The 25,367-nt window shown below is 41.0% G+C and overlaps 2 protein-coding genes and 1 non-coding gene across 4 annotated transcripts in view; 2 read left to right on the top strand and 1 right to left on the bottom strand.

The window, feature by feature from the left end:
- The first annotated feature begins 1,988 nt into the window (after positions 1-1,988).
- Positions 1,989-15,782, top strand: usp42 (ubiquitin specific peptidase 42). The gene is made up of 18 exons (XM_057825858.1): positions 1,989-3,100; positions 4,580-4,826; positions 5,149-5,355; positions 5,432-5,542; positions 5,676-5,775; positions 5,861-5,928; positions 6,020-6,090; positions 6,197-6,279; positions 6,354-6,465; positions 6,551-6,691; positions 6,800-6,900; positions 7,089-7,254; positions 8,744-9,358; positions 9,434-9,594; positions 9,729-10,637; positions 10,985-11,214; positions 11,834-11,909; positions 11,975-15,782. The coding sequence occupies exons 2-17, from the start codon at positions 4,589-4,591 to the stop codon at positions 11,869-11,871; spliced, it is 3,351 nt and encodes a 1,116-aa protein (XP_057681841.1). The 5' UTR covers positions 1,989-3,100; positions 4,580-4,588; the 3' UTR covers positions 11,872-11,909; positions 11,975-15,782.
- LOC130909418 (cytohesin-3) overlaps positions 8,680-25,367 on the bottom strand; it is a 60,658-nt gene continuing 43,970 nt past the window's right edge. The window contains exons 10-13 of one of the 2 annotated variants that reach the window (XM_057825871.1): positions 24,523-24,599; positions 19,380-19,451; positions 19,142-19,296; positions 8,680-14,024 (exon numbers count right to left, since the gene is read on the bottom strand). In XM_057825871.1, coding sequence (XP_057681854.1) covers positions 13,952-14,024; positions 19,142-19,296; positions 19,380-19,451; positions 24,523-24,599 — 377 coding nt within the window. In that variant the 3' untranslated portion in view covers positions 8,680-13,951. The remainder of the gene's footprint in view (positions 14,025-19,141; positions 19,297-19,379; positions 19,452-24,522; positions 24,600-25,367) is intronic. The other variant, XM_057825870.1, reaches the window with a different exon arrangement.
- Positions 24,375-24,447, top strand: trnav-uac (transfer RNA valine (anticodon UAC)). Its single transcript has one exon. It is a non-coding gene; the product is annotated as a tRNA-Val (tRNA).

Raw genomic sequence — 25,367 nt, 5'->3', positions numbered from 1 at the left:
TTTAAATACTTTAGCACATTCACCTCACAAACTGCTGTTTATTTGCATGTAAAGAGGGGTACATTTTTACCAAAATCTTTACCTTCAGAACAGAATACCTACAGTGAAGCATGATGGTGACACCGTAATACCGGTACTCTGAGACTGCTTTTGTTGAGCTGGGAATGGACCCTTGGTCAAGGTTGGGGATACATTAACAGTTCTAAATAGCAGTCAGTGTCAGCAAAAAATCTCTAGCATTCTGCTAGACAAGTAAGAAAAAGTGAACTACAACATCTGAACTTCATATGGGGTTTGGTGGAAATAAACTTTATTTCCACCATTTAACGTGGCTTTCAGAAATTAATTGAATTTACCTTGGTTTAACTGGCAATTAAAGAAGGGTATGTAGGCTTTTTATACCCGCTATATGTTTGAATGTGAGTGAATGACTGGCGACCAGTCCAGTATACCTGGCCTCACTTGATAGTTTGGTAACAGGGTTAGATTCCAGTTCATCCATGAAGTTAAGACATTTTGTCAAGCAAGGGCGTAGGTTTGCATAGGGACGGTAGGGACATAACACTACTAACTTTTCAGGATGCTCAAAATTGTCCCCACCAACCTTTAAGCAATTTTATATGCATTACATAATGAGTACAGTTATACAGGTAATTTAGATTGTCTTCCCATATTTTGTAAGGATAGAATTGACCCTACCATTATTAAGTGAATTATTTTCATTATGTTCAAACTTACATTTACCTCTTTTCACTTGCTGAATGCGCCGGTGTGTCCCCCGCCCCCCCCTGCCTTGGCACGTTTGATTGGCTGATAACTTGACCCACTCCCAACACACACGCACGCTCACACAGCCCCGACAGAAATACATTTCGACATGTATGTCCGTCCCCTTCGAAGATGAGGGATATTAGGGATATTAGTTGGGTTTTTTTTTTACGGCCAGCAGCAGCCACTGTAAGTAATTTAAAAAGACAGCAATGCTGTGGAATTGGGAAACACACCACTAATTTTGCTACTGAAAGTCCGGCCTGCATCGGAGTTAGCATAACATTAAACTCTGTGGACTTGCTAACCTGTAAAACTCGAGTCGGAAGCTGCTTAGAAGTGTCCCATTTGTTTTCTACTGTTAACGTTAATTAAACTGTGAGAAATGTAGTGAACTCTGCTGGAACTATAGAACCAGTAAAACGTGAGCAAGAAGCTGCTTAGAGAGAGAGATGACTGCTGCATAACCTCATATGTTGCTCACACAACACAACATACACACAACATAATCATAATTAACTATATACACGACATGCCACGACCTACCCACACTAGCGTTGCGATCGACTGGTCGATCGTGATCGACGTAATGAGCACCCCTGATTTTGCATATCAATTAATTAGGTTCATATTGGTGAGAAATGTAGCCCTGACCCTCGTTCACCCGATCTGTTTGGTCTTATTAATGTCCCATCCTGAGCAAAAAGTGTACATGCAGGTTATCCTGTCATTTCGTCCCTACCTATGTTGTGAACAAATTCAATGTGTCTGTAAAACTTTTACTACTGGGTACAGCCAAGCCCGTCGACAGGCGGGGGCAACCGGGTATTTTGTCCCGGGCCTCAGGACCATAGGGCCCCTTGAATGACCCTTAATTTATTTTATTTTACTTTACATTCACATATTTCATTTTCATTTAAATCATTGCTTGATTAAAAATTATGTTCTACTCGATATATACTTGAAAACTTAAACATATTAAATATTTCAAATACTTATTTTTTCCTTTTTTTGCACAACACCCCCCCCCACCCTGTCTGTCTTAGCAGAGAATGGTTTGACCCCGCTCTGGCGCACTCAAGGATATACTACGTACGTGCCCTGAAGCAGGACATTAAAATCTGTCATTGTTATAAACTCTAAACAAGGCGAGTCGTCGTAAATCGGGTGCACAGAAAAGAAAAAGATCAAGATCATAGAGGTGAACGAGAAAAAATGATGAAGCTTTTAAAAGGGGGACAAGAAGCCAGAGAATTAGGGCTATATAGTTGGCTGTGGGCGGTAATGTCGGTAAGTGAGCAACAGCCGCTAACACTGAATGTTTACATTGGCGATCACCGTGACCAAAGCCTGAGCTGAGTCTGTCACCGGCTGCTTGTTGCCTATTGAGCTGCGGTACGGCAAGACCTCTTGTTCGCCTTGAGCCGAGGAGAGAGAAGGTGATGGGAGATCAGGGATACATGTTAGTCTGTGGGGAGCAGGTGCACGAGGCTGAACAGACTCTGGTCCGGCGGCTGGATTTATTTTGAGGTGTTTAGTTATACTGTTTTGTTGCTTAGCAGGCAGACATAGCACTCTCAGTTGTATTGTAGCCTACATGGGACAATAGATGGAAATTATTTTGTGTCACATCACATTACTGTCTGTTAAATTTAAGTGTCCATCTCAAATAATTTGGAAATTTACACTCATTGCTTCCAAAGCGTTAAAAGTACTGCGTTTGTTGTCGTGACAGGCCGGTGGCAGGGCTGGGGGGCTCTATAATGGCCTCTTGTCCCCGGGCCCCTGTAAATCTGTTGACAGCCCTGGGTACAGCATCATAAATGTATTTAATAAACCTCACAAATTTCCATCGTAATACAGTACAAGTATGAGACATATATAATAATGTATATATTTTTTAATTGTAAAGCTATTTGGTAGAATGCGTAAGGATAACGTACTGTGTTAATTTCATTTCATTAACAGGAAAGTTGAGCCTAGCTTCTAAAGAGTGTTCCATCGTTTATGTAGGTCCTGTATATGTAGGATAACGTCACTCTGAATATGTTTCGAAATAATTGGCGTCACTTCAAGTTGATTTTTATGTGTTTGATCGTGATGATCGTGCATGTACACAAAGGTCGGCGGCACGAACTTGCGACGGATCTTCACGCAACACATTGAACGCAGTCAAACGACCGCGGGAACCAATCACGGCCCTCGTTTTAGCCGAGGTACCCGGATGTTGCCGTGGAAAGCTCATCTACGTCATTGTTCACCGCCGGACACCCGATTGGAAATAAGGAATGGCTTTACAATCGCTACAAACGTGCTTTTAACAACATTCCAGGTGAGGATTTCAATACGTTTCGTGTCGAGTATAGTTCTAAAAAGGTGGATATCGTGTTCTGGTAGACCTGAGCCGATCGGGTGTGTTGTGATATCCTTACACCGGTTCTGTCATGTCTACTGGAGCGGCGCAATGAACACACGGCCACCGGTGTCGAGCCCCTCCTTTCTACGCTAGCTACGCATTCACGGGACCAGCCGCTTCACGAGCCTACGCTCTTAAGTCGAAACAATTTAATTTTGAAAAGGCGAAACCGTAACGAGTTCTGTTACCACCGTGGGGGCGACTGGCGCGCTCCGCCATGTCAGCCCCGTCCACCCTACCAAGTCGGCTAACGACGTTAGCATGATACATTAGCTCCGCTATTAGCTTTAGCGTAATTGTCGCCGTTCCCATGGTGTTCTTCAATCAAACGTTCAAGGTGTTGGTTGAGTTGCCTCGGCGGATGGTTGCAAAGAAATGTTTGGAAATAAAATTTCTGTTCCCGCATCAAGCCACGCATGTTTGACGAATGCTTTATTGTAAGGAACGACAGTGCGTGCGACAGGCCTAGCCGCTGCGAGTTAGCAACGTGAGTCAGTAACAGAGGAGTGGGAGGGAACAGCTGCTTTCCGACCAGGAAATTCGCCCTTTTATTTTGTTTCCCTGTAACGTTATCGAACCGAAAGGTCAAAGTAAAAGCGAATCCAAACGTCATTCTTTACGCATTGTGACAATAGAAAATCGTTTGGTCCTCTTACAAATGCCTAAGTGAAGAAGTTGGTGGCTCTTACGTGCGCGTAAAGTGCTTACGTCTAATAGAAGTTCCGTGTAATGTCTATAATGTTAGGAAAGTGAAATTGATCTATTTTTAGTAATGTGGTTGCGATTGTTTTCGTGTTTGACGTCATTAATACATGTCACCAAACTGGGTTTAGTTAAATATTGATGTTAAGTGTTCATATTTTGTACTTTACACTGTAAAGCATTGGGGACTGCTTTCATGCATGCTTAAACGGACTAAAGAGCTGAAGGAAATGAGGCAAAAAAAGTATTTTCAACAAATATCGTATTTGTTCATTTTTGAGCAACTTTGCGAGAGGGTTAGGATGTCTTAAGGTCGAGGTTTGAGAGTGTATTTTGCATTTCCTCGCTTTACTTGTGTGATTTTTCTGCAGAAATGCTGGCGTTGCCTGCTATATTCCGTAAACTTAGATTTTAGTTTCTTTGAGACTAATCCACAATAAGTATGTGTGCCAGTTCGGTCCACTGCCATGCAGAGTTCAAGCCAACAGCTGATTAGACTGTCAGCAAATTTGTCTTCTTCCAAAGACTTATTATGCTTGATCTGTTTTTATTTATTTATTTTAGTTTTTAGTTTTAATTTTTTATTCTGTAGAGATGTCATGTGCTTAAGAAATTACAGCATAAATGTTACACAAAACTTTGATCTTTGTGACTCCTAAAAATTGTTGTTGTTGTTGTTGTCCTTGCTCATAGCAATGAGCTATGACAATTGTTGACAGGTCCTCCGAAAACTCTGACCACGAGTCAGTTGGTTGCAAGAGATCCCCCTTCACCAGTGGAGACGGGATGGACAGCAGCTGTTCTAGCAGCTGGGCGGTGGGCCCCACTTTACCTACTGACTCGCCACGGCTGAAGGGTCCGGGGGGCTGCTTGGGCCCGACGCCTGGCGCTGTTGTCTACAATAGTACGCCTTCCTCTGTGGACAGACCCAAAGAGCAAGGTGTGGGTTTTAGTGCAATTTTTCTGTTTCTGGTTGGAAAAAAATGACCATGGATGGCTATAGACGTCCAATCAATTTGTTCTGGGAGCTCTGGCAGTGAATATTCGTTGCTGGTTTCTCTTAGTTCAAATGGATTGGATGTTTATTTCCGTCCATGGCAGTGAAATATCAATCTTTAAATAGTTTTGTTGCATCCCCCTGTTAATATACCAGGGTTCTTCCTATAGTGCTTAATCAGCAATGCAAAACAATTGCAGGAACTAGTCAATGTGCTGCTCTTTAGAAATGCACACTGTCTAAATTTAGTCTGCTGTGTTTCCAGTTTTGTGCAGCGGCGACGGCATTGACGTGCCACAGAAGGTCCTGTTCTCTCCCGAGCGCCTCAGCCTAAAGTGGAACCAAGTTCACCGCATAGGTGCCGGCCTCCAGAACATGGGCAACACTTGTTTCCTCAACTCAGCCCTACAGTGTCTCACCTACACACCGCCATTTGCTAACTACATGCTGTCACGGGAGCACTCCAAAACATGTGAGTTGGTTTGTCTGTAAAGCTTGCATTAAGGGGCCTTTTTTCATGATTTACATCAAATCTTGTTCTATTTCAGGTCACGAGCCGGGCTTCTGTATGATGTGCACCATGCAAAATCACATCATTCAGGTTTTTGCCAACTCTGGGAATGTTATTAAACCAATTGGTGTGCTGAATGAGCTCAAAAGTAAGCGCTTTGTAGAATTTAAGTGTTTGCATTTATGAGAAATGAACGAAAGGTGGCGCTGTTTATCTGTTTACTTTCAAGAAATTGGAGGGAAATCTGATTGACATTTGCCTTTTTACCCTTCATAACACAGGGATTGCAAAGCACTTTCGCTATGGAAGCCAGGAGGACGCCCATGAATTTATTAGGTACACGGTGGATGCTATGCAAAAGTCCTGCTTGCCTGGAACCAAGTAAGTTGTGTTTTAAACTTTTGGAGCATTTTTCTGTTTTTGCTGAATTGTCAACTTAAAACCCTTCTATTGTGTTGTGTGGCAGATTGGACAGGCAAACGCAGGCAACCACTTTTATTCATCAGGTATTTGGTGGTTACCTAAGGTCCAGAGGTAAGTTCATGTTAGTTTATGGTTTTATTTATTTATTTATTTTTTACAGCAAGTCTAATCTGATGACCTTTTGTTTGCGGTTCTCTCCCAGTCAAATGTTTAAACTGCAAAGCAGTCTCGGATACATTTGATCCTTTTCTGGATATCACTCTGGAAATCAAAGTAACTACACTGAATATATTACACTTTTTGCCAGTGTGCTTTGTCTGGTAATGTTGATTAAAAATAAATAAGGGCATTTAAACCTACTGTTTGCCTGTCATTTCAGATGGCTCCAAGTGTCTCAAAGGCCCTGGAGCAGTTTGTCAAGCCAGAGCAGCTGGATGGGGAGAATGCCTACAAGTGCTCCAAGTAAATTGCTACTGAAAAACACATTTTTACAAAGGCATTTTTTCAGCCATTAACAACTAAAATTTTTCTTACAGGTGCAAAAAAATGGTCACAGCCTCAAAGAGATTCACTATCCATCGCAACTCCAATGTACTCACCCTCTCTCTGAAACGCTTTGCCAACTTCAGTGGAGGAAAAATCACAAAAGTAGGCGGCTATAGTTGGACTCCATTGCTGACTCCATGTTTGTCCGTTTTATCTTCAAGTTCATCAGCTTGTCTTTGCTCATTAGGATGTAAAATATCTGGAGTATCTGGATCTGCGGCCCTTCATGTCCCAGTCACAAGGAGAGGCCCAGCTCTACGGGTTGTTTGCTGTTCTCGTCCACTCTGGATTCAGCTGCCATGCTGGACACTACTTTTGCTATATTAAGGTATTGGTCAATTCAGATTTATTGGTTTTAAAAAATAATTTCTAAGGCGTATAGCTGCTAATATTGATCTGAGATTAAAGCTAATACTTATTATTATTTGTCTCACAGGCAAGTAATGGTCAGTGGTTTCAGATGAATGACTCCTCTGTGACTGTCAGCGACATCAGGTCTGTTCTTAACCAGCAGGCTTATGTCCTTTTCTACATCAAGTAAGTAAGCCAGTTACATTTTAATACTTATTCCTTCACAATTTTATCACTGCCATTCTTTAAAAAAATAAAATAAAATAAAGAAAAGCTGTACTGCTTTGTGTACCTGACCGTCTCAACTATTTGTCATCGCTCTCTCTATTTTGGTGTCTTGTCTCATCAGTAATCTGCTGTTGTTGTTTGACCAGGTCCAGTGATGGAAAGAAAGAAGGGGACTATGGTCACATGACCCATAACTCTGCTGTACCTGGTCAGTCGTCTCCTAGACCAGTCGTGATACCCCGCATCAACACCGCCGGTCATCACAACAACGGCGGCTTCATCGGACCGCAGCTGCCTCCACACATGATCAAGGTAAATGAACATGTTCCCAAAATTTCACCATGACAAAGATATTTGTTATCAGGGTTTACCCAGAAAGCTTAGTGGTAGAGAAGACCACTAGCGGCCCACCATGTTTTTGGAAAATAAATACAAATGATAAATTTACAGGAATCTTGAAATCGTGACTTATGTGTGATTATAAGAAATTTATTAACAATACCTTAAGGTAGTCTTGCAAAAAGGCATGGTCTTGAAATACAATAAAACAAAAATACAATACAGTTCAGTGCAATGGCAGAGAGCTGGGACAGGTTATTTCACATATCGACCATAAGATGTCGCCATTGCATTGTCGCCGGTATCGCCAGACGCGGTTGAAATGTTTATATTTTTGTATATCTTCGCTGTTTTAGCCTGGTCAGACGTCACCGCAGTCATGCCTGTTTCGCTCCTATTTCAATATACAGTGATCCCTTGCTATTTCGCCCTTCAAAAAATGTTTTTTCCAATTTAAAAAGAAATGAATAAATACAGTATTTTATGGAGCTGTCCCTATCCGATCCCATAGTCTCACTCTCCTTCCTGCTGCTTTTCTTGGGCAGGCAGTGGAACTGGAGTTGCTTGTTAAAGGGGACGTTGCTCAGTGGTAGAGTAGTTGTCCCCCCAACCAAGAGGTTGTGGGTTCAATTCTCTGCCCTGATGAACTCTCCTAAGTATCCTTGAGCTAGATACTAAACCCCACATTGCTCCTGGTGCTGCGTCACCAGTAGGTAGATGGCGATGTAGTGTAAAGCGATTTGAGCGCCTTGAAAGGTGGAAAAGCGAGTAGAAGTGCAAGTATAACACCATTTACCATTTAAAGTTAACAATGATTGACAGAGAAGCTTGAAAGCTGAAACTTCAAGGCGCCGCATGTGTCAATCATCGTTTAGCCTGTTTTAAACATTTGCTCTGGCAGCTTTTTGTGTGTAAGGGAGCAGCGTCAGGGGATGTGAGTGGACTCACTCAATAATGCATTTAATAAAGACAAGCATTTTTCTGTTATCCATGTTTAAAAATAATTTGGTGGGACAGGAACATGTTTAAAACTTAAAATTATTTCATTTGAAATGCCTAAAAACATTGATTGTAAAATTTATGTATATAAAAGTTTTTTTTTTTTTTATTTGGGGAAAGTGAAAAAACTTGTATGTTAAAATATATGTTATACATTTTAAAGTAGTGTTTTTCATATTTGTTCAAGAAAATGTTCAAAAACTTGACACAATAGAGAAATAAGATCAGTTTGAATTCTGCACCCAAACATTAGTTTAAAAAAAGCTTAACTCATTGGCTGCCACTGATGGCACTTGACGTCCAATCCAATTTGACTGGGAGGGTTGGCAGCGAATTATTGATGCCAGTACTCCCAGTCAAATTGGACTAGACGTCGGCCGCCGCCAAAGGCACTAAAGCATAGTCATTCAATGCCAGTCCTCTCAGTCCACAGCAGTTTTAGAACTTTTTGTGCGTTTCACAGAATTCTCTCCACATGAACGGGAACGGATCCCTGAGAGACTGTCCCAAACCCAGCACCAGCAGCACAGTTTCCGGTAAACTGAACCACGGCGCGGCTTCCTCTTCCTCTTCGTCGCCTTCGGTGATACCAGAGCAGGAGAAGCGCCTGAAGCTCTCCTTCTGCATCGGCCAAGGCAAACCAAATCGCCCGGCTTCTTCCTCGTCGTCAGCCAGCAGCTCCTCTGCCTCATCCTCGTCTAGCGCTTCAGCGTCCTCCGCCCAGTCTACCTCAGAGGCCCGCTTCATCCCACGACAGCTTAACCACATCAACGGCACCTCGCGCAGTAACGGGGAGCACCAGGGCGGAGGGAACGGATTGTCTTTCTTGGTGCCGTACAGTCAAGAGTTGTCAGAGGACTCGGACCAGGATAACGACGGATCCTTGGAGAACGGTTGCCCGGTGAAGGGTCGCTTGAACGGAAACAAAAGAGCAAACGAGGACTTTGCTAACGGGGAATCGGAAGCGCAGCACAATGGAAACGGTTTGAATGGAATTACAACGAGCATATCGAAAAGCTACCAAAATGGACACCATTATGGACTTCAAAACGGCAATGGACATCATGGTGCAAAGAAGGTAACACATTTTTTCACTGAAAACTAGAACTACAAGATTTGAAAGAAAAAAAATCTCTCTTTTATCTCCTTTCAGACATCTGGTAGTAATAATGGAAGTTTGTCATCCGAGGGGACTCGCGGCGCTGTCATAAATCATCGTAGTTCGAGCATGTCGTCGGATGCAGTAACAAATGCCGAGTCGAATTATGCGTCGGATGTCGAAAAGATCGTGTGTCGAAGTGATCGTATGTCAAGGTACCACTGTACTTGTATAATTTTTTTTTTTTTTTAAATAATAACATTCTGGCAACCATAGCTGCCAGTCTTTTACAGTAAGTTTAATGTTTTACTTTTTGGGGTGAATTTTTATGATATACCTCTTTTTGCAGCAATGAGGCATCCCTGGCTGGTTCTCTTCATAAAATCCAACCATCTACCAGTGAAAGCCAGCTCGTCTCTCCAGACATGAGGGCTATACGTGTGTCCGATCCCCATCCTCAGCAAACAGCCTCTTCCACCAATCACATCAATTCCACTTCGAGCGAGTCCGCATCCGTCAGTCCAGCAGCCTCCCACGCCTCGCTAGATGCCTCCCACAGTGTTGGCGGCGCTTGCGCACCTTTCCCAAAAGTTCCTTTTCACCCCGACAAAGCCAATGACATCGCGCTGACCAATGGTTCGACAGCAATGGCGTCCGAGAAAGAGCAGCTCCGGACGAGTCCGAGTTCCAGAGGCTATGAAAGGAGGTCGTCGCGGGAAAGGGGACGTGATAGGCAGCACTTGTCCGACTGGAGCAGAGACAGAGATAGAAGAGACTACCGGGACAGAAGTCAGGAACGGGATGGAAATCGTTCCAGAAAGGACTACAAAAACTACAATTACCATCACCGTTCATACAGAAATCCGGATTATTACTATAGGGACTGGGAGAGCGAGCGTCGCTGGGAGCGGCCCTCGCACCACCCCAGGGAGCGGGACCGTGACCGCTGCTCAAACCACTACCACTTCTACCACCACCACCGATCCAGGGAAGCGCGTGATTATGACAGAAGGGGGTACAGCCACCGCCACGAGTCCCAAGGACGGAGACGGAATCAGGACGGGCGGGAATTTCGCGACGGTAGGGAAAGGGACTACTACTCCCATAAAGAAAGTGGTAACGACAGGTCATTTCTGCTGTCGGAGGACCAAAATCATAAAAGGAGTGGTCGCTCGGTGAGCTCTGAAGAACGCCACAGCAAAAAACACAAAAAGGGCAAGAAGAAGTCCAAGGATAAGGAGCGAAACCGTGAGAGTGGGTGAGTAATTGCAACTGTAATTACACTTGTGCAAATCTTTTATGCTTTTGTACATTTCATTAACGCCTTCAGTGCCATTGACAATAATGGACATCCAATCACGTGGCTATTTTCATAGTTCTGCAGTGAATCAGTATCACTTGTAGACAATCCATTTGAACAGGCATCAAATGACGTTAGTTTAAAAAAAAAAAAAAAAAGTAAATTTAGTTAATGAAACCAAATAAGGCTCGACAGGAAAGGATAATGTAAAAGCTCAGTAGGTCGGATTTATAGAACACCTCACTCAATCCAACACTTTACTTAACGTTACTGATGTTTTCTTTCTTCAAATCTTCTATCAAAAGCTCCGATTCGGACCGAGGCCACGAACTCAAAAAGAAGAAAAAGCGGTGGCACCAGAGCGAGCAGCGCAGTCGCAAAGAACGGCAGGACCGCAAACGGCGTCACTCCAAGGACAATGAACACGACGAGCATGGCCGCTCACCTGAGAAACGACGCCGCGTTGACCGTGACGACGTCAGCCCCGACGCCCCTGTGCTCGGGCCGCTTCACAGCCAATTTAACGGTTATGCGGGTAGGGTACATGCTGGTTAGCCATTTATCCGGAAGAGCGCCAGTCCATAGACTTCATTATATATTGACGGGGCGCGGGGCCGATTAATAGGGGGCCTATCTCCGTCAAAGCTGACCGAGTGATAACACTGACGAAGAGCTTTTTACGTTGAAAATTCTTGTGAATAAATGCTTGAATCCCTGAATTCTTTATAGATATGGATGTAAAACAGTCTCGATTCTTGGTTAAAAGAGAAAAAGAAATGGGCAATTAGCATTTATTTTACGTAAATATGTCGAAGTACAATGCTAGTCTGTTAGTCAATGTGTTAGCATTTATTTTACGTAAATATGTTGAAGTATAATGCTAGTCTGTTAGTCAATGTAGCTAGCGGCCGCCTCATGTAAACAGAGCTTTTCCTGTGAAAATTCTTGTTAAACCTAAATCTGGCGTTGGATCGCTGCATGTGTTTGAGAATAACTGCGACCGACTTCGTGACTGACTGAAACAGAGTGTCGGACGGCCCCCTACTTGAAGGCATGGCGCTGTGTCTGGGGAATGTGTCTCATCAATATCATTATAAAGTCTATGGCCAGTCAAATCTGAAATAAATGTTGGTTGTTTTCTACCTGTTTTGTAGGAAACGGTTACAGCCAAGCCAACGGTGTCTCTCATTGATGGTCCGGTTTACTGAGCAGTACCATGAAGCACTGACTGTGAGTGACGATTCTGCCACGTTAGTACTTTAAAAACATACTCATTGACCTTTTTCATTTTCTAGACCACCCTGCCGAGATTTCCAGCGGAGGAATGATTTAACAACTTGGTGCTTCATTGGGAAATAATTGTATTTTTAGCACACGTCAAGTGTTTCAAACATTCACTTTTTAAAGCATCGATTTAGTTGCAGTGACTCCCCTCCTCCCATCATACAAGAACAAAGACAAAAGAAATATTAATATATATATATATATGTGTACGAACTCAACAGTGGAGCTGAAAACATCTCTGATGCTGCTCAGTGGAACTCAGGACTCAAAATTCATCATTTTCCACTTGCTTTACGTTAAAGGGAAATCCACGCGCTGCTGAAAGGAAGTTGGGAAAGTCTGTAAAAGTATGTAGTTAACAATTTTGAGTTTTCTTCATCGCCACTGGGAGGAAGGGGCGGGTCAAAGGCGCGAAAATTATTAACAAAACGATCAAGCACGGCTTCACTCACTGATACCTCCACAATATTACCCTGGACTGACTTGAGCACATTTCCTTTTATTTTTAATTCTTTGGCTTCTTCAAGTCATTCCTTTCTGTCTTTCTTTCAGCTCACATTCTATTCGGGCAAAGCTGAGAAAAAAAAGACTGTAATCATGCCTGTTGGACAATTTGTGTTGGTTTTTTTAAATGGAGAAAAAAAAATCCACTTTGCGTCTTTTAGCATAATAAGGAATACTGTGAATTAATTTTTTTAACTGTACTATCAGTTACCTTTCTATATATAAATATATATAATTATAAAATTCCTGTATCAGGATTATAAATAGATCATGTTGTTTTGCTTTATATGTTTTTAGACAAATTTAATAATTCTGCTCGTATTTTGTGGACTTAATTCAGCAATGAGTATGGATTGTCTTTTGTTTTGCAACTTTTTGACAGAAGTTGAAAATTTGTGTTATTCCTTTAATTTAGCATGTCAGCATTTATACATTGTACAAGGTAAAGGCCTTAAAATACATTTTGTTAATGTCAGAAATTGTAATGTTGTCTTTGACTGTGTGGAAAAAAGTGCACTGAAATAGCTGGAAAACGGGTGGATGTGATCAAAATATCTGAAGGGGCAGTTTAGAGCTTTTTGTATTTTTTACAAACTTAATTGTGATATGAGTACGGCATATAGTAAATAAGCACATAAATGAATGCAAACTCATAACCTTCTGTTCAACACATCGTTTAAAAAATGGTTTAAGAAATAATCAAAGAACAGCTTATTATCCCCAACATCCTGTATTTTTTCCACCAATTTTACATCTTTTCCTGCCAATGAAATTCAAATCTTGATGGTAATATATATAACTAAAAGGCAAATGCCCATTCGGTGATTTGAAAACGACATGAAACAAAAGACAAAATACATTATTTACATAATTTACAAGGAGATTGTAAATTATTTTGTAATAAAATCAGATAACTTAAAAATGGCGGCTTTTCATAAAATGTTTACGTAGATTTGAAACCAAATGCATTAGTGCAAATTATTCTTAATCTGCCAACTAATATTCCAACAAAGGGAAGATTAATGTTCCAGTATTGAAATACACTGCTCACCAAAAAACTGTTTTCATGAAAAACATGTTAGTCCATTTGGGGGGAAAACATTTTGAGATATGAGCAAACTTGACTCACTGCAAACACGCAAAAATGTTAGCAGGTCGTGTCTCCATAAACTGCAGTGAAATATTTTTCCTACACCCACTTGTAAATCAGTGCGTTTTGTATATCCAAATCAGACCAGCTGATTCATTTTGGAAGTTTATCCTGTCACGAGTGAGAACTATTGCCTCCCACTGAGTGAAATAGATGCAGTTCCTCGTCGAATCCTGCAGAGGGTGCCAAAAGTCATCCCTCTTTTGTGGCGTCTTCGTTTCTTTCAACCGAGAAGTTTGAGAACTTATCCATAGGCGTAGTTTGTAGTTGGCCTGGTTCTGCTACTCCGGACGTGGCAGTGATGCAAAGGTAAGATGTTGAAAGAGGCCTTTGGTTATTTCTTATTGGCTATTCTCCTTTTTCTGGTGGCCAACATGTCGTAGAAGGGATCTCTGCTAATGCTTGCTCTGGCGGGAAAGAAGACAAAACGTAAGTGAAGTCACATTTATTTATAAAGCTCTTGAAATAAATGTCTCAAATGGCTTCACAGGCCCACATTTAACCATTTCGACATCCTCAGATCTGAATCTCCAAAAGAGCAAGGAAAAACCCCAAAACCCAAACACTGCAAAGTGGTACAATGTGGGGAAAGGTAATTTACTACGAAAACTAGCAAAAAAGTTGACTTTCATTTTTCGATCACTTCTTAAGTCATTGTTTTGAATTAAATTGTTCCAAAAAATAATTTGTTATTTTCCTTAATGTAGGGTGACCATATTTTGATTTCCAAAAAATAGGACACTCGGCCTGGCCGATATACTTCAATTTTACTCGAAGTTCACTCAAAGATGCCTATATCACTTTAATATATTTAAAGTGTGCCTCCTCCGTCTGGATAGAAAAATTCAGTTTTATTTAAAAAAAAAAAAAAAAAATAGGCCCATTGCCATATTGTATATATTATATACTGTATGGAAATATATTTTTTCTCCTCAACTGGTTACTCAACAGGCTTGATTCTTCCTAATGAAAATCAAACAAAAATTAAAAAAATAAAAAAATAATATAATGCAGACCCATGGAAATGTAGTCCAGTCAATACATACACACAGTAGGCTATGTGCCAACTCAACATTTTTTTAAAAAATTACTATCACAACAATTGTCACTGACATTGTTATTCCCACTCAATTTTTATTCTTTTTCAATGTTCTAAACTGTATGCAAACAATAACCGAAATAAAGTGACAAGCGATTCAACCAGCAGGTTTCCAAACCCAGCAGTTCAAAACTACATTGCCCATAATGCCTAGCGCGGCTGAACTCACTGATTGCTACCCTATTAGCGAGTACGGGAGCCGAGGCAAAATCAGACTTTGCTATAAAAGTTTACAATCATCCGCAGTGCAAAGATGCGACACCAAACGGGATTTTACAGATTACACAAGTACAATTTTTCGACAGAAGTCAACAGTTGCCATTATATACGTATTTATCGTAAAAAAACCTCATATGAAACACAGCTATTTAGAATGCATTCAACCAAATAAACTAACGCAGAACAATTGCAAGACTCATACAAAATACTGCATCTCTGTGTACACATATAACACTATATACAACAGAAGACACGTGATCGACATTAACAGGAGATAAACTTACAGAAAGGTGTATGGAGCCAGATCTTTTAGAACTCCTTATTGAACTCCTTAGTCTGATCTCTCGCCAAACCGTCAGTAGATGGTGGTAATTCCCCATGAAACAAAGGGTAAACCACCAACAAAAAAGAAGAAGATCTACTCCTTCTCCCGCCCCTACTAGTAGGAGCCACGTCAACGCAGGCAGGCGCTGCCCCCTAGCGGCCGGAGGGATTCTCTTCAAATTGGTCCGTGAAAAATCATAAAAAAATGGACATTTTCATGAATTTATGAAACCTGGCCGGACGCTCCAGAGGGCACGAAATAAGAGGACTTGTCCGGGCGAAAGAGGACGTTAGGTCACCCTACCTTAATGTGTTGCTCACTCAGTGGCGGAACAAATGTGAACAGAGCCCGGGTGCAGTGAGCATAAATGGGACCCCGCCCCTAGTGGATCATCAGATGTGTGTTAGGCTAGGTTCAGACCGCATGGACGATTTTTTTTCATATTTTTCCGACTTTAGTGAAACATTAACTTAACGGTCTGAACAGGACAAGTCGCATAGAAATGTACCATTTCAAATCTGATCTGAGCTTGAACTCGGCTTTTACCACGCAGGAGGCGGGCTTGGCCACAGTCATAAAAAAAAATACAATGAATAAAAGGATAAACCTGATAATGTTCAGATTCTTACTGTGCGCCAAATGAGCAATATTTCTTTATAGCTTACATGGCCGATTTGGGGCAAACTGACGCACACACATAAGGCTAATGTGTGCATCATGCACACAAAATGCGTAGTTATTTATTTTGATGCTTCTGCGCATGCGGGTCAGTGTGCCCGGCGCTTGTCGGACTGCGAATTAGTGGTCATGTGGAATACGTGAATGGGCTTAATGGAAAAAGGCAGTCTGAACGGGCACGCCAAAATATGACAAAAAATCGGAATTGTGTATTAAAACCTGCAGTATGAACCTAGCCTTATTGTTTGTGTGAGTGTGTGTGTGTGTGTGTGGGCCCCTCAGTCTAACACAGTACTTCTCAAATAGTGGGGCGCATCTGACCACGGTGAGCGTACTTTTTTGGCGTCTTAGAATAAAATGTAATTCCACATCCGCTTAGTGGATGGCAGTGGCAATCTTATTTTTAGAGTGTGCGCGGAATTTTTCATTTTTCAAACGAGCACACTGCAAAGAGCATTCGAAATATGAAGAGCTCAGAGGAAATATGATGAGGTGTATGTAGCATTTTGCTTTTGGCTTTGACTTTTAATACAGTGGGAGTCGAGGAAGGACCGGTCTGTTTACTGTGTCCAAAATGTTTGCAGCGGACAGCAGGAAGCCAAATGAATAGCATACCACACGAGGACTCCAAGGCTGCGTGACGTCACCCTCGTAAACCGGAAGCAACCCGTGTAAGTACTGCTTGTTTTCTCCCGGTAATCTTTCAAAAAAGAACATGCTGAATAAACACCGCTGCTATGGAACTTGTAGAAATGACTCTAGACATTACGACATATGAAGGAGGTTTTCTTTATACGTTTCCGAAAAGAAAAGCCAAAAACTCAGAGGAAAAAATGTGAACAATGGATCAACTTGTGCAGACGTCCAAAAAACCAGTTTAACGCCAGCAAGGTGAAGCCATTCACCTTCATATACAGTAAACATTTTGTTGGGGGCAATGGTCTTACAGATGACAATGCTGATCTATTGCCTGCCAAAGCCTGCCCCGAAGAAGTAAGCCATTTTAATATTTTTACTTATTTTTTTAGCGTGGCGTTTTGCCCTGCTGTTTCTGTCTGACAACGAATTCGAATTATTAATGAAAAAATTAAAAGTGTCCGTTGGCTGTCACTGAGTAGCATTTGCGATCGCTACACAAAAATAGCAATATAAATTATCCCCAAAAACGGTCAGAAACGTAAGAAAGCTAGAGGAAATAATATATAAGAAAAACAGGGCATAAGGTGGTAAAGGATAGCTAGTTGAAACAGGAGAACGTCATTGTCAGTGGCGTAAGGAAATGCACACAAGAAAAAGGTGTCAATAAAAAAACTACCTCTGGATCAGGTCGGCTCTTTTTCCTGTCTTTTTCAGCCCTCGTCACTCAAGCCATCTCTTTAACTGAACATTTTACCAGTGAATTTGGCACCAGGGACATAATTTTCGGGCAGAATTGATAGGTTGAGCTCAGTAAACATCTCGTTCGTACACTGTTTAGATTTACATGCATCTAGCATGACGGACAAACGCAAGCTTGACCCCCCTTAGCAACAGTTGCTAACGTCATGAATATTAATGCGCAAAGGTGACGTGTTATGTGCGGTACGCTATTAAGACATCACTTAAAGACATACCCCAATCACATTGCTAACCCGCTTGATTTTTTTTTTTTTTTTCAGTGAAAATGTGCCAATATTGCCAACAATTGTCCCGCTTTGTCGGTGTTACATGAGTAAACTAGCGAGTACTGTTAGCATCATAGAAGCTGGCCTACCAAGTTGAATAACAAAATAACCCCACGTGATAGCAAAGGAGCTGATAATGCTTGCAGGAAAAATAAAACTGTTCCTCTGTCACTGTCACTTTTCACACTGTCGTTTTTGTTCTATAAATTTTTTTCGGTCAAATTGTTTGACATATTGTTCTCATGAGTTAATGTTGCTAATCAATTTAAATGTATTATTATTTATTGATTTTATTGTTATTATTTTTCAGTATTAATTGGTCAAAAAATGTACCTTAAGAGGGTATTTTTTACAGTGCTTTAAAGTGCTTTAAAGCAACACTGGGTAAGTTTTCAACCTTAATAAAATATTTTCATAACATTTGTGATAATATGTCTACTGATAACTAGTCAAATGACACCTCGTTTATATCTTGAGGGGGTCTGTATCACTTTCACCGGCATTACTAACTTTGAGGAGGGTGGCGGGAACCGTGCCACACAAAAACAAACTTGAAATGCGCTGACTGCTTTACAGCATACGTCGCTTCCCCCTTTCCCCATACATTACAAAGACTGAAGTCGATGCTGCAAAATCTGCAAAGATGGCAGAGCAACAAAAGAAACAAAAAGTTTTGTCTGAGGAAGAAAAAAGGATAAAAGGACACTCAAGAATAAACATTGGCCCGGCTTTCACTCGCGGGTGTAATCCCCCCCCCCCCCCCCCCCCCCCAACGGAACTCGTCAGCGCTGACGAGTACGGGTGGGGAGGGGGTTAGCCACGAAGCCCCACGGTTGCTAACCGTCATATGCGGAACAGAAATGTCATTCAATCCATCTGCAGGCAACCAGGAGATCACGATTTTACGACACTGTGCGCTGGTCCTTATGAGAAACGCAGTCTTCCTTAAGGCAAAACACTACCGATTTTGTCCGCCGGCGTCGCCAAAATCGACCAAAACTAAAAAGTTACACGGTGTTGCTTTAAGTCTTTTCTGTTAGAAACAGAGCAATGCTAATAAAGTTATTCTTTATTGTAAGTTTATCTATATTACTTTTTCTTTAATATTAAAAAGGACACAATGTTATGCAGAGGTGTACTTATTAAAATAATAATTTTATAGACAAATGGTACTAAGGCAGCCACTGAGTTAAATAAAGCTTCAGTAATATTAAACCTTTCCACATAGTTTACTTTCCCATTCTTCCATGGAGCCTGAATGTGTGCTTGCACTCAAAAGGAAGTGAGCTTATCCTGTAGAGCAGAAATCAGCTCGGCGTGTTATCTGTGCACAAGTGTGAGAAACGGACTCCTGTGTTGTCACCATTGTGTGTACGTCTTTCCCCTGTGTGTTTGCTGTGGATATTCGTCTCACGCACACACACACACATGCGCAAGTAGCACGTCATGGTCAAGGTCACCCATGAGAACCCGACACGCGGGATGTGGCTAAGTGCCCCTTCGGTGTAAATGGACTCGCACAAACACAGACGCACTCACTTGATGGATTTGATCCATTCCTCCTTCTCCTCCGGCGTGGGCGCCGATATCCTGTAAACCACGTGGTTGCCCTCCACGACTCGCCCGTCCGCTTCGGTTTTGCAGGCCTTGATGACCTGGCCTTTGTGGTTGGGGTTGTACAATTCAAAACAGTTCTAGAAGAGGAACCAGAAAATACAACTCCGAATGAGAACCTGTCGAAATAACAAAATGTTAGGAATTTGATGAAGGTCCTCACCGGTTTCCTGGGCTCATCCACTTCTCGGATGCTGAGGTTCTCCAAGGGGATAATCCCACGTGGCTCTTTATCCTGTGAGAAACATCAGTAGTAACTATCAGTTAATCAGAAACTAGACAGAACTGAACAATTTTTGCATCATGATTTCATGCTTGAATTAAATGAGCCTCATTCTGGCTTCTATGTCTTGGCCACCAAGAGGCAGATAAGGACGACTGCTCAATAAGATGCAGTGGTAATAATCGTTTTTACAGTAGGAGGGACTAGAGGAAATTTTCACCATCTACTAACTGCTCTTACTGCCAACTGCACAAAAGTCACGACAAAAAAATAATTGTTTTATTTCCACTTATCAAAAAATGCAGATTTTTTTATCGTCACCAAAAATCAGCTCAGCTTTTTTAACAGGCAAGAAATGCAAATATTTTCGCTGCAAAAATTGACAACTAAAATTCTTAATCAATAGTAAGCAACTTTTCCATGTATAAATCTCACTTGACACCTTATTGTCAGGGAGAAGGCCAAACGTTTTGTTTCTTGAAAGGACAAGGGATGTCCCGATCCGATTACGTGATCGGAAATCGGGTCAATCAAACCATTGTTCAGAGGATTGGAATCGGGTGAAAAGGATCAGGTTTTTATTAAAAATACAGTGGTACCTTGACATATGATCGCTTCGACAAACGTTCTTTTCGTCATCCGACGTAAAATTTGATTTGCTATTTGTTTCTACATCCAATGACGTGCTCGAAATACGACGATTTATGACAGCGCCGCAGTTTCATTGTTTTGCCGCCAGACGGACGCACGGCGAATTCTCTTGTGAGAGAAATCAACACAGGTTCCAAGAAGGTTAGTACAGGTGGTAAAAAAAGGATAAAGGTGACGCTTACCATTGAAATGATGATGGAAATGATAGAAAAATATGAGCGTGGCGTGCGCATCCGTGAGCTGGCTTGACAATACGGCCGTAAATTGTCTACGATCGCGACGGTCTTCCTCTGACCTCCGTTCACAAGTCTTTATGAGTTAAGGTGACTATTATTCTTGTATAACATCGCCAAAGAACAAAGAAATTGCCAGCTTTGTCAGGTTTTTAATCATTTATTTCAGAACTTGTGGAACACAACAAGCCTACTGTCCGCCGCACTTGACGCTAACAAGAAAACATTACAAGAGAAAGTAAAATCTCTACCGCACCTTTCTCTCTATGTCACGCCAGCGACGCGGTGCGTTCAGGTACAGCACGCCAACTACGTCTGCTAGATTAGAACCAGATTCATTACATTATTACAGGAATTTTTATCATTATTATTTTATTATTCCGATTTTTATTTATAGTTTATTTGTTTTGCTATGTGTAATTGCAATTTGTAATAGTACCAGCAGTATCGATTAAGGATTTAGTGTAAGTTTTTGGGCTGTGGAACGAATTAATGGAATTATAATGTATTCTTATGAGAAAATCCTACTCGACATACGACCGTTATGACTTACTAACAAGGTCCTGGAACAAATGAACTTTGTATGTAGAGGTACCACTGTATATATTTATGTTTTTCTCCTTCATGCTCATACAGCCTCTCGCTCTTCCTCCTGCTGCTTTTCTTGGCCTGCAGTGAAGCTGGAGTTTGCCACTTAAAGTTAACGATGATCGACAGGTTTGTAGCTTTGATCTGGCGAGTGACGGCTCTGTAGCTCTACGGTCAAGGGCACAAATGTGTTAATCATGGTTTAGTCAATCTTCGTTGAGGCTATTCTCGGCAGCATGAGCCTCAAAGCGTGAGTGAATTTGAGTGGACTCACTCATGAATTATATAAATGTTATGGAGAGTGATTAAAAGTATGGCGTTAAAGGTGATGCAATGAAAAATGTGGGTACGCCTACATTTTGTGCTGGTGCACCTTAAGAAAAAAGTTAGGCGCACTAGTGCAACCAATGCAAAAAGTAAATGTGGAGCCTTGGCAAAATATATCACAATGTTAATTTTTTCCAAAATCATTCAGGACTAATTTATATATAGTTTTTACTTTTTAACCCCTTCAGACCTGAGCATGCTGCTGAAGAACATGACACGTTCGCTCTCTAAATCAATAAATACACTGAATTTAGTTGCTATAGCCACTTCTGGGAGATGATTGGATGGAATTTTACCCATCAAAATCAAATCATTAGGGTTTAGCACTCCGTCTTTGCTATTTTTGGCCCTTTGAAAATGGCTGAGACAAAACGCAACTTCAAAAACGTAAATGCTCATTTCGTATTAAAAACAATGTAACTTTTAACATTAAAAATAACCAATAAAAGCATTAAATATCCCCGACCAAAAAATTGCACTTTGTCCTGGTATTTGAGTAGAGTTAAAATCAGCAAAGATTTTTTTTTTTTACCCAGCAGAAAAATGTGGGTCTGAAGGGGTTAAAGGCTAAAAAGTACCAAATAATCCAGATATTGCATTGCCAAAATATACAAAAATATATACGTTTTATACTCCGCAACACTCCTGGAAAAAGCGGAAGATGAAGTACTGTGACGAGTACAGTACTATAACATGTTTGAAACTTTTGTTTAAAAAAAACAAAAAAAACACTTTTTTCGGTATTGGATCAGGACTTGGTATCAGCAGATTCTCAAAATCACGTACCTCGGACTTGGGTGTAAAAATATGCAATCGGGACATCCCTTTTTTTCAACTAAACACTTTATTTTTCTCAAAAGAAAATGATTTTTACCTTCTTTGAAACTGACTCCATACAACCCACAATGGATTTGAAATAGTACTTTTAATATGCGTGAACTACTTTGAAATCCATTTTCTGTATTCCTATAAAAATACATTTTAATTATTTTTTTTTTGTATAGGAATTTTGCTTTTTCCCTTAACCCGAGCAGAGAAAGAAGTGTGGAAAAAACACCTCGATGTGGCGATTTAAGTGTTTTTCTGGTTCATCCTGGTCACATAGGGGACAGAGCCCCAGGGAGATGTAACCCTATGCTCTCTATCTTTCTGCTGGTTTGCCATTATAGCAATAGGGCCGGAGGTGTGTATGTGTGCATGTGCGTTTGTGTGGACCTTGAGGACGAGCTCTACATCATGTCATCTTACTACTAATGAGGGGAACTGGAAAGGGCTGGGGTTAGGTGGCGGAGGTTTATTCTCACAATGCTGAGTGTGTAGTGACATGCAGCAGCTTCAAGCACCAGATGTGCGCATGTATCGTGCAGATGTTTTTCATGAGGCTTCATGTTGGTGTGAGGTTGATTGGTCAAAGAGTCAATCTGAGTGGCGGGGGACAAAAGCCTTTTCATGGTGTATGGTGGGATCTTGGAAAAATCCTTAAATTGTTAGCAATTGGAGGGTATGGGTTTTTTGGGTGGATCCATTGTGTTCTTATACACGTTTGTACAAATGTAATACTTTTAACAGGCTGAAGAACGACCAGGTTTCTAGTTTTGGATTTGTCTTTGGTGATACCTTTTCAGCAGGCCAGAGAACTTTCATGATTCTAGTTTTGGATTTGTGTCATCCTTCTCAAGTGGTTCTGTAGTGTAGTGGCCATCATGTCTGCTTCAAACACAAATGTCCTGGGTTCAATTCCTAGTGGAGCCAAGTACTGCCTGTCTTTAGTATTGCCTCAAGGATTTTGTTTCATGAAAATGAAATTTAGTCAGCAATAGAGGTGGGTCTTTGGGCACCTATTGATTCGATTCGATTACGATTCAGAGGCTCAGATTCGATTATAAATCGATAATTGATGCACCACAAACCCCCCCACCTGCTTTTAATTTTTTGTGCACTAGTTCCTAAATTGTTCAGAAATCCTCTCAGGCTAAACAAACAACTATTTCAGTATCAAGTTAACCGTTAAAAACAGTAAATAAAATACTCAAGTCCCCATTCTGTATCGGCAGCTTTAAACTACATTCAATTAATTTAATGTTGTGAATCAACCGTTAAAGTTAAAATTGTTCCTGTTATTCCATAATTTCCCCTCTGTCTACTTTCGACATGAAAGTTTTAAAACTGTTTCATCATTGAAAGATAGATTCAAGTCAAGATTTTGCCGATTTGTTTTTTTTTTTTTTTTAGATAAAAAGTAATTAGGTTCGCTACAACAGAGCCTTCTAGAGAAGTCTACTGCTTTAAGATGGCGCCTGTTTACTAGCGCGGGAAAGTCTGTCATTTCGCATCTAGTTCTTGGTATATGATCTTACACGGCCGTCGTCTGTAATTTCACATCTAGTTCTAGATATATGTGATATCTACCATAGCCGTACGTTGCCGTATGTTTGTAGCAACTAGCAACTGGGCGCTGTTTGTAGCGGCTGACGGCCGCAGTCAGGTATTATTGTTTTTTTTTTTTTTTTTATCTAGCGGCATGAGTTGAACATGATATTTACTCTCGGTCCGTTCCTCGTTGCGTCCTGAAGACCGCGCTGACTGTGTTTTATTTCCGCTTTACCTGGTATAATTCAATAATCGGAATTTGGATGTTTGTGAATCGTTATCGAATCTTCCACGGCCGAATCGCGAATAATCTAAGACTCGGAAATTTTGCACGTCTCTAGTCAGCAACTGGGGTGTTTGCACACCTCTAGCCGCGCAGCGTCTGTCAATGTAAAGAGTAACGTTAGCTGCTGTTGGCTGTGTGCTGCGGGCGGCACACCTCAGCAATGGTGAACGGGGTACTTCCGGTCATTTTGCTCATATTAATAAATCATATAGTGGTCATCATGTCTGCTTTACATGCAGAATCTTCTGGGTTTGACCCGCCAGGAGAAACATTGATTGTTGATGATTTCTCTTTAACGATTCATTTTCAACGGACCAAAGAATGACTAATTTTGGGGATTATCTTTACTGTCATATTTTCCTATTGTCTCCTATCTTTAGGTTTGACTCCTAGTGGAACAATGTGCTTCATAATTCCTTGTCCTTTCTTGTGTTCATTGTTTGCACAATTATAGGTTAAGCAGTGCAGGCATGTGGAACCGGTTCCATAGTGTAGTGGTTATCACGTCTGCTTTACACGCAGAAGGTCCTGGGTTCGATCCCCAGTGGAACCACTTATTTTAGAATACTTTGGGCCTTCTATAACTTTTGAAACTTGTAAAAACCCTGTGTTACTCATCAATACTTACAGTAGTGTATTCGAAGTAATACAGGCAGTTGTCTGTCAGAATGAACCACCTCCGCTTCCAAGTCTTCACCCTGCCACCTGCACACATCCAAAACACAAGAACGTGTAGTCAAAGGTGAATTCCAGTATCTTCTTTTAAAGGAAATACAGTATCATTTTATCAAGACACAAAATCCCACCATCTGCCTGCATCATCTCATAAAAGTAGATTATTTGGATTAGAGGATATTCTATGATGTAATTAACCTGCAAAATACAAAACAACATGATGGTTGGCTTATCGCTATACAGTCTGTAACATGTCTGCCGCAGACTTTGAACAGACTGCAGCCGTTGAGCTGATGTAATCAATATGTAATGTTCACTTGACCCAGATTCTCCACAGGACGGTGTGAAATCAACGCCATTCATCAGCGCCAATTTTTGCCATTGCCGTTGATTTCAAAAGCTGCACTTAAATGACAAGATCGGGTCAAGGCAATATTTCGACATGAAATTTCGGCTGTCAGACTTTGTTTCCTCTCTTTGTGGCTATCCACTTCTACCGTGACAGTCGTGCCATGTTTTTTGTGGTTGAAAAATTAAAACTGAAAAAATATTTGCAACTTTGCCTTTTATTTTATCAGGTCATTTTGTAAAATGAGTTCTAAATTATATCAAACATTCTACTTTACTGGAGAAAAACTACCCTAAGAAAATGAAAGGATTCTTGAAGGAAATGTTTTTACCAAACCTTCTTGGCTGGAAAAATACTCTCTTTCTTTATTTACTATTATGAATGAAATTCTAGTGCCGTTTGACAACTGTTGAGTGACTCCCAAATGTGAAATCTTGTCCACTGGATGA

This window comes from Corythoichthys intestinalis, chromosome 21, assembly GCF_030265065.1.
Source record: "Corythoichthys intestinalis isolate RoL2023-P3 chromosome 21, ASM3026506v1, whole genome shotgun sequence".
Classification (NCBI taxonomy): Eukaryota; Metazoa; Chordata; class Actinopteri; order Syngnathiformes; family Syngnathidae; genus Corythoichthys; species Corythoichthys intestinalis.
The sequence above is the reverse complement of the archived record's forward strand: the minus strand, read 5'-3'. Positions and strand labels throughout refer to the sequence as shown.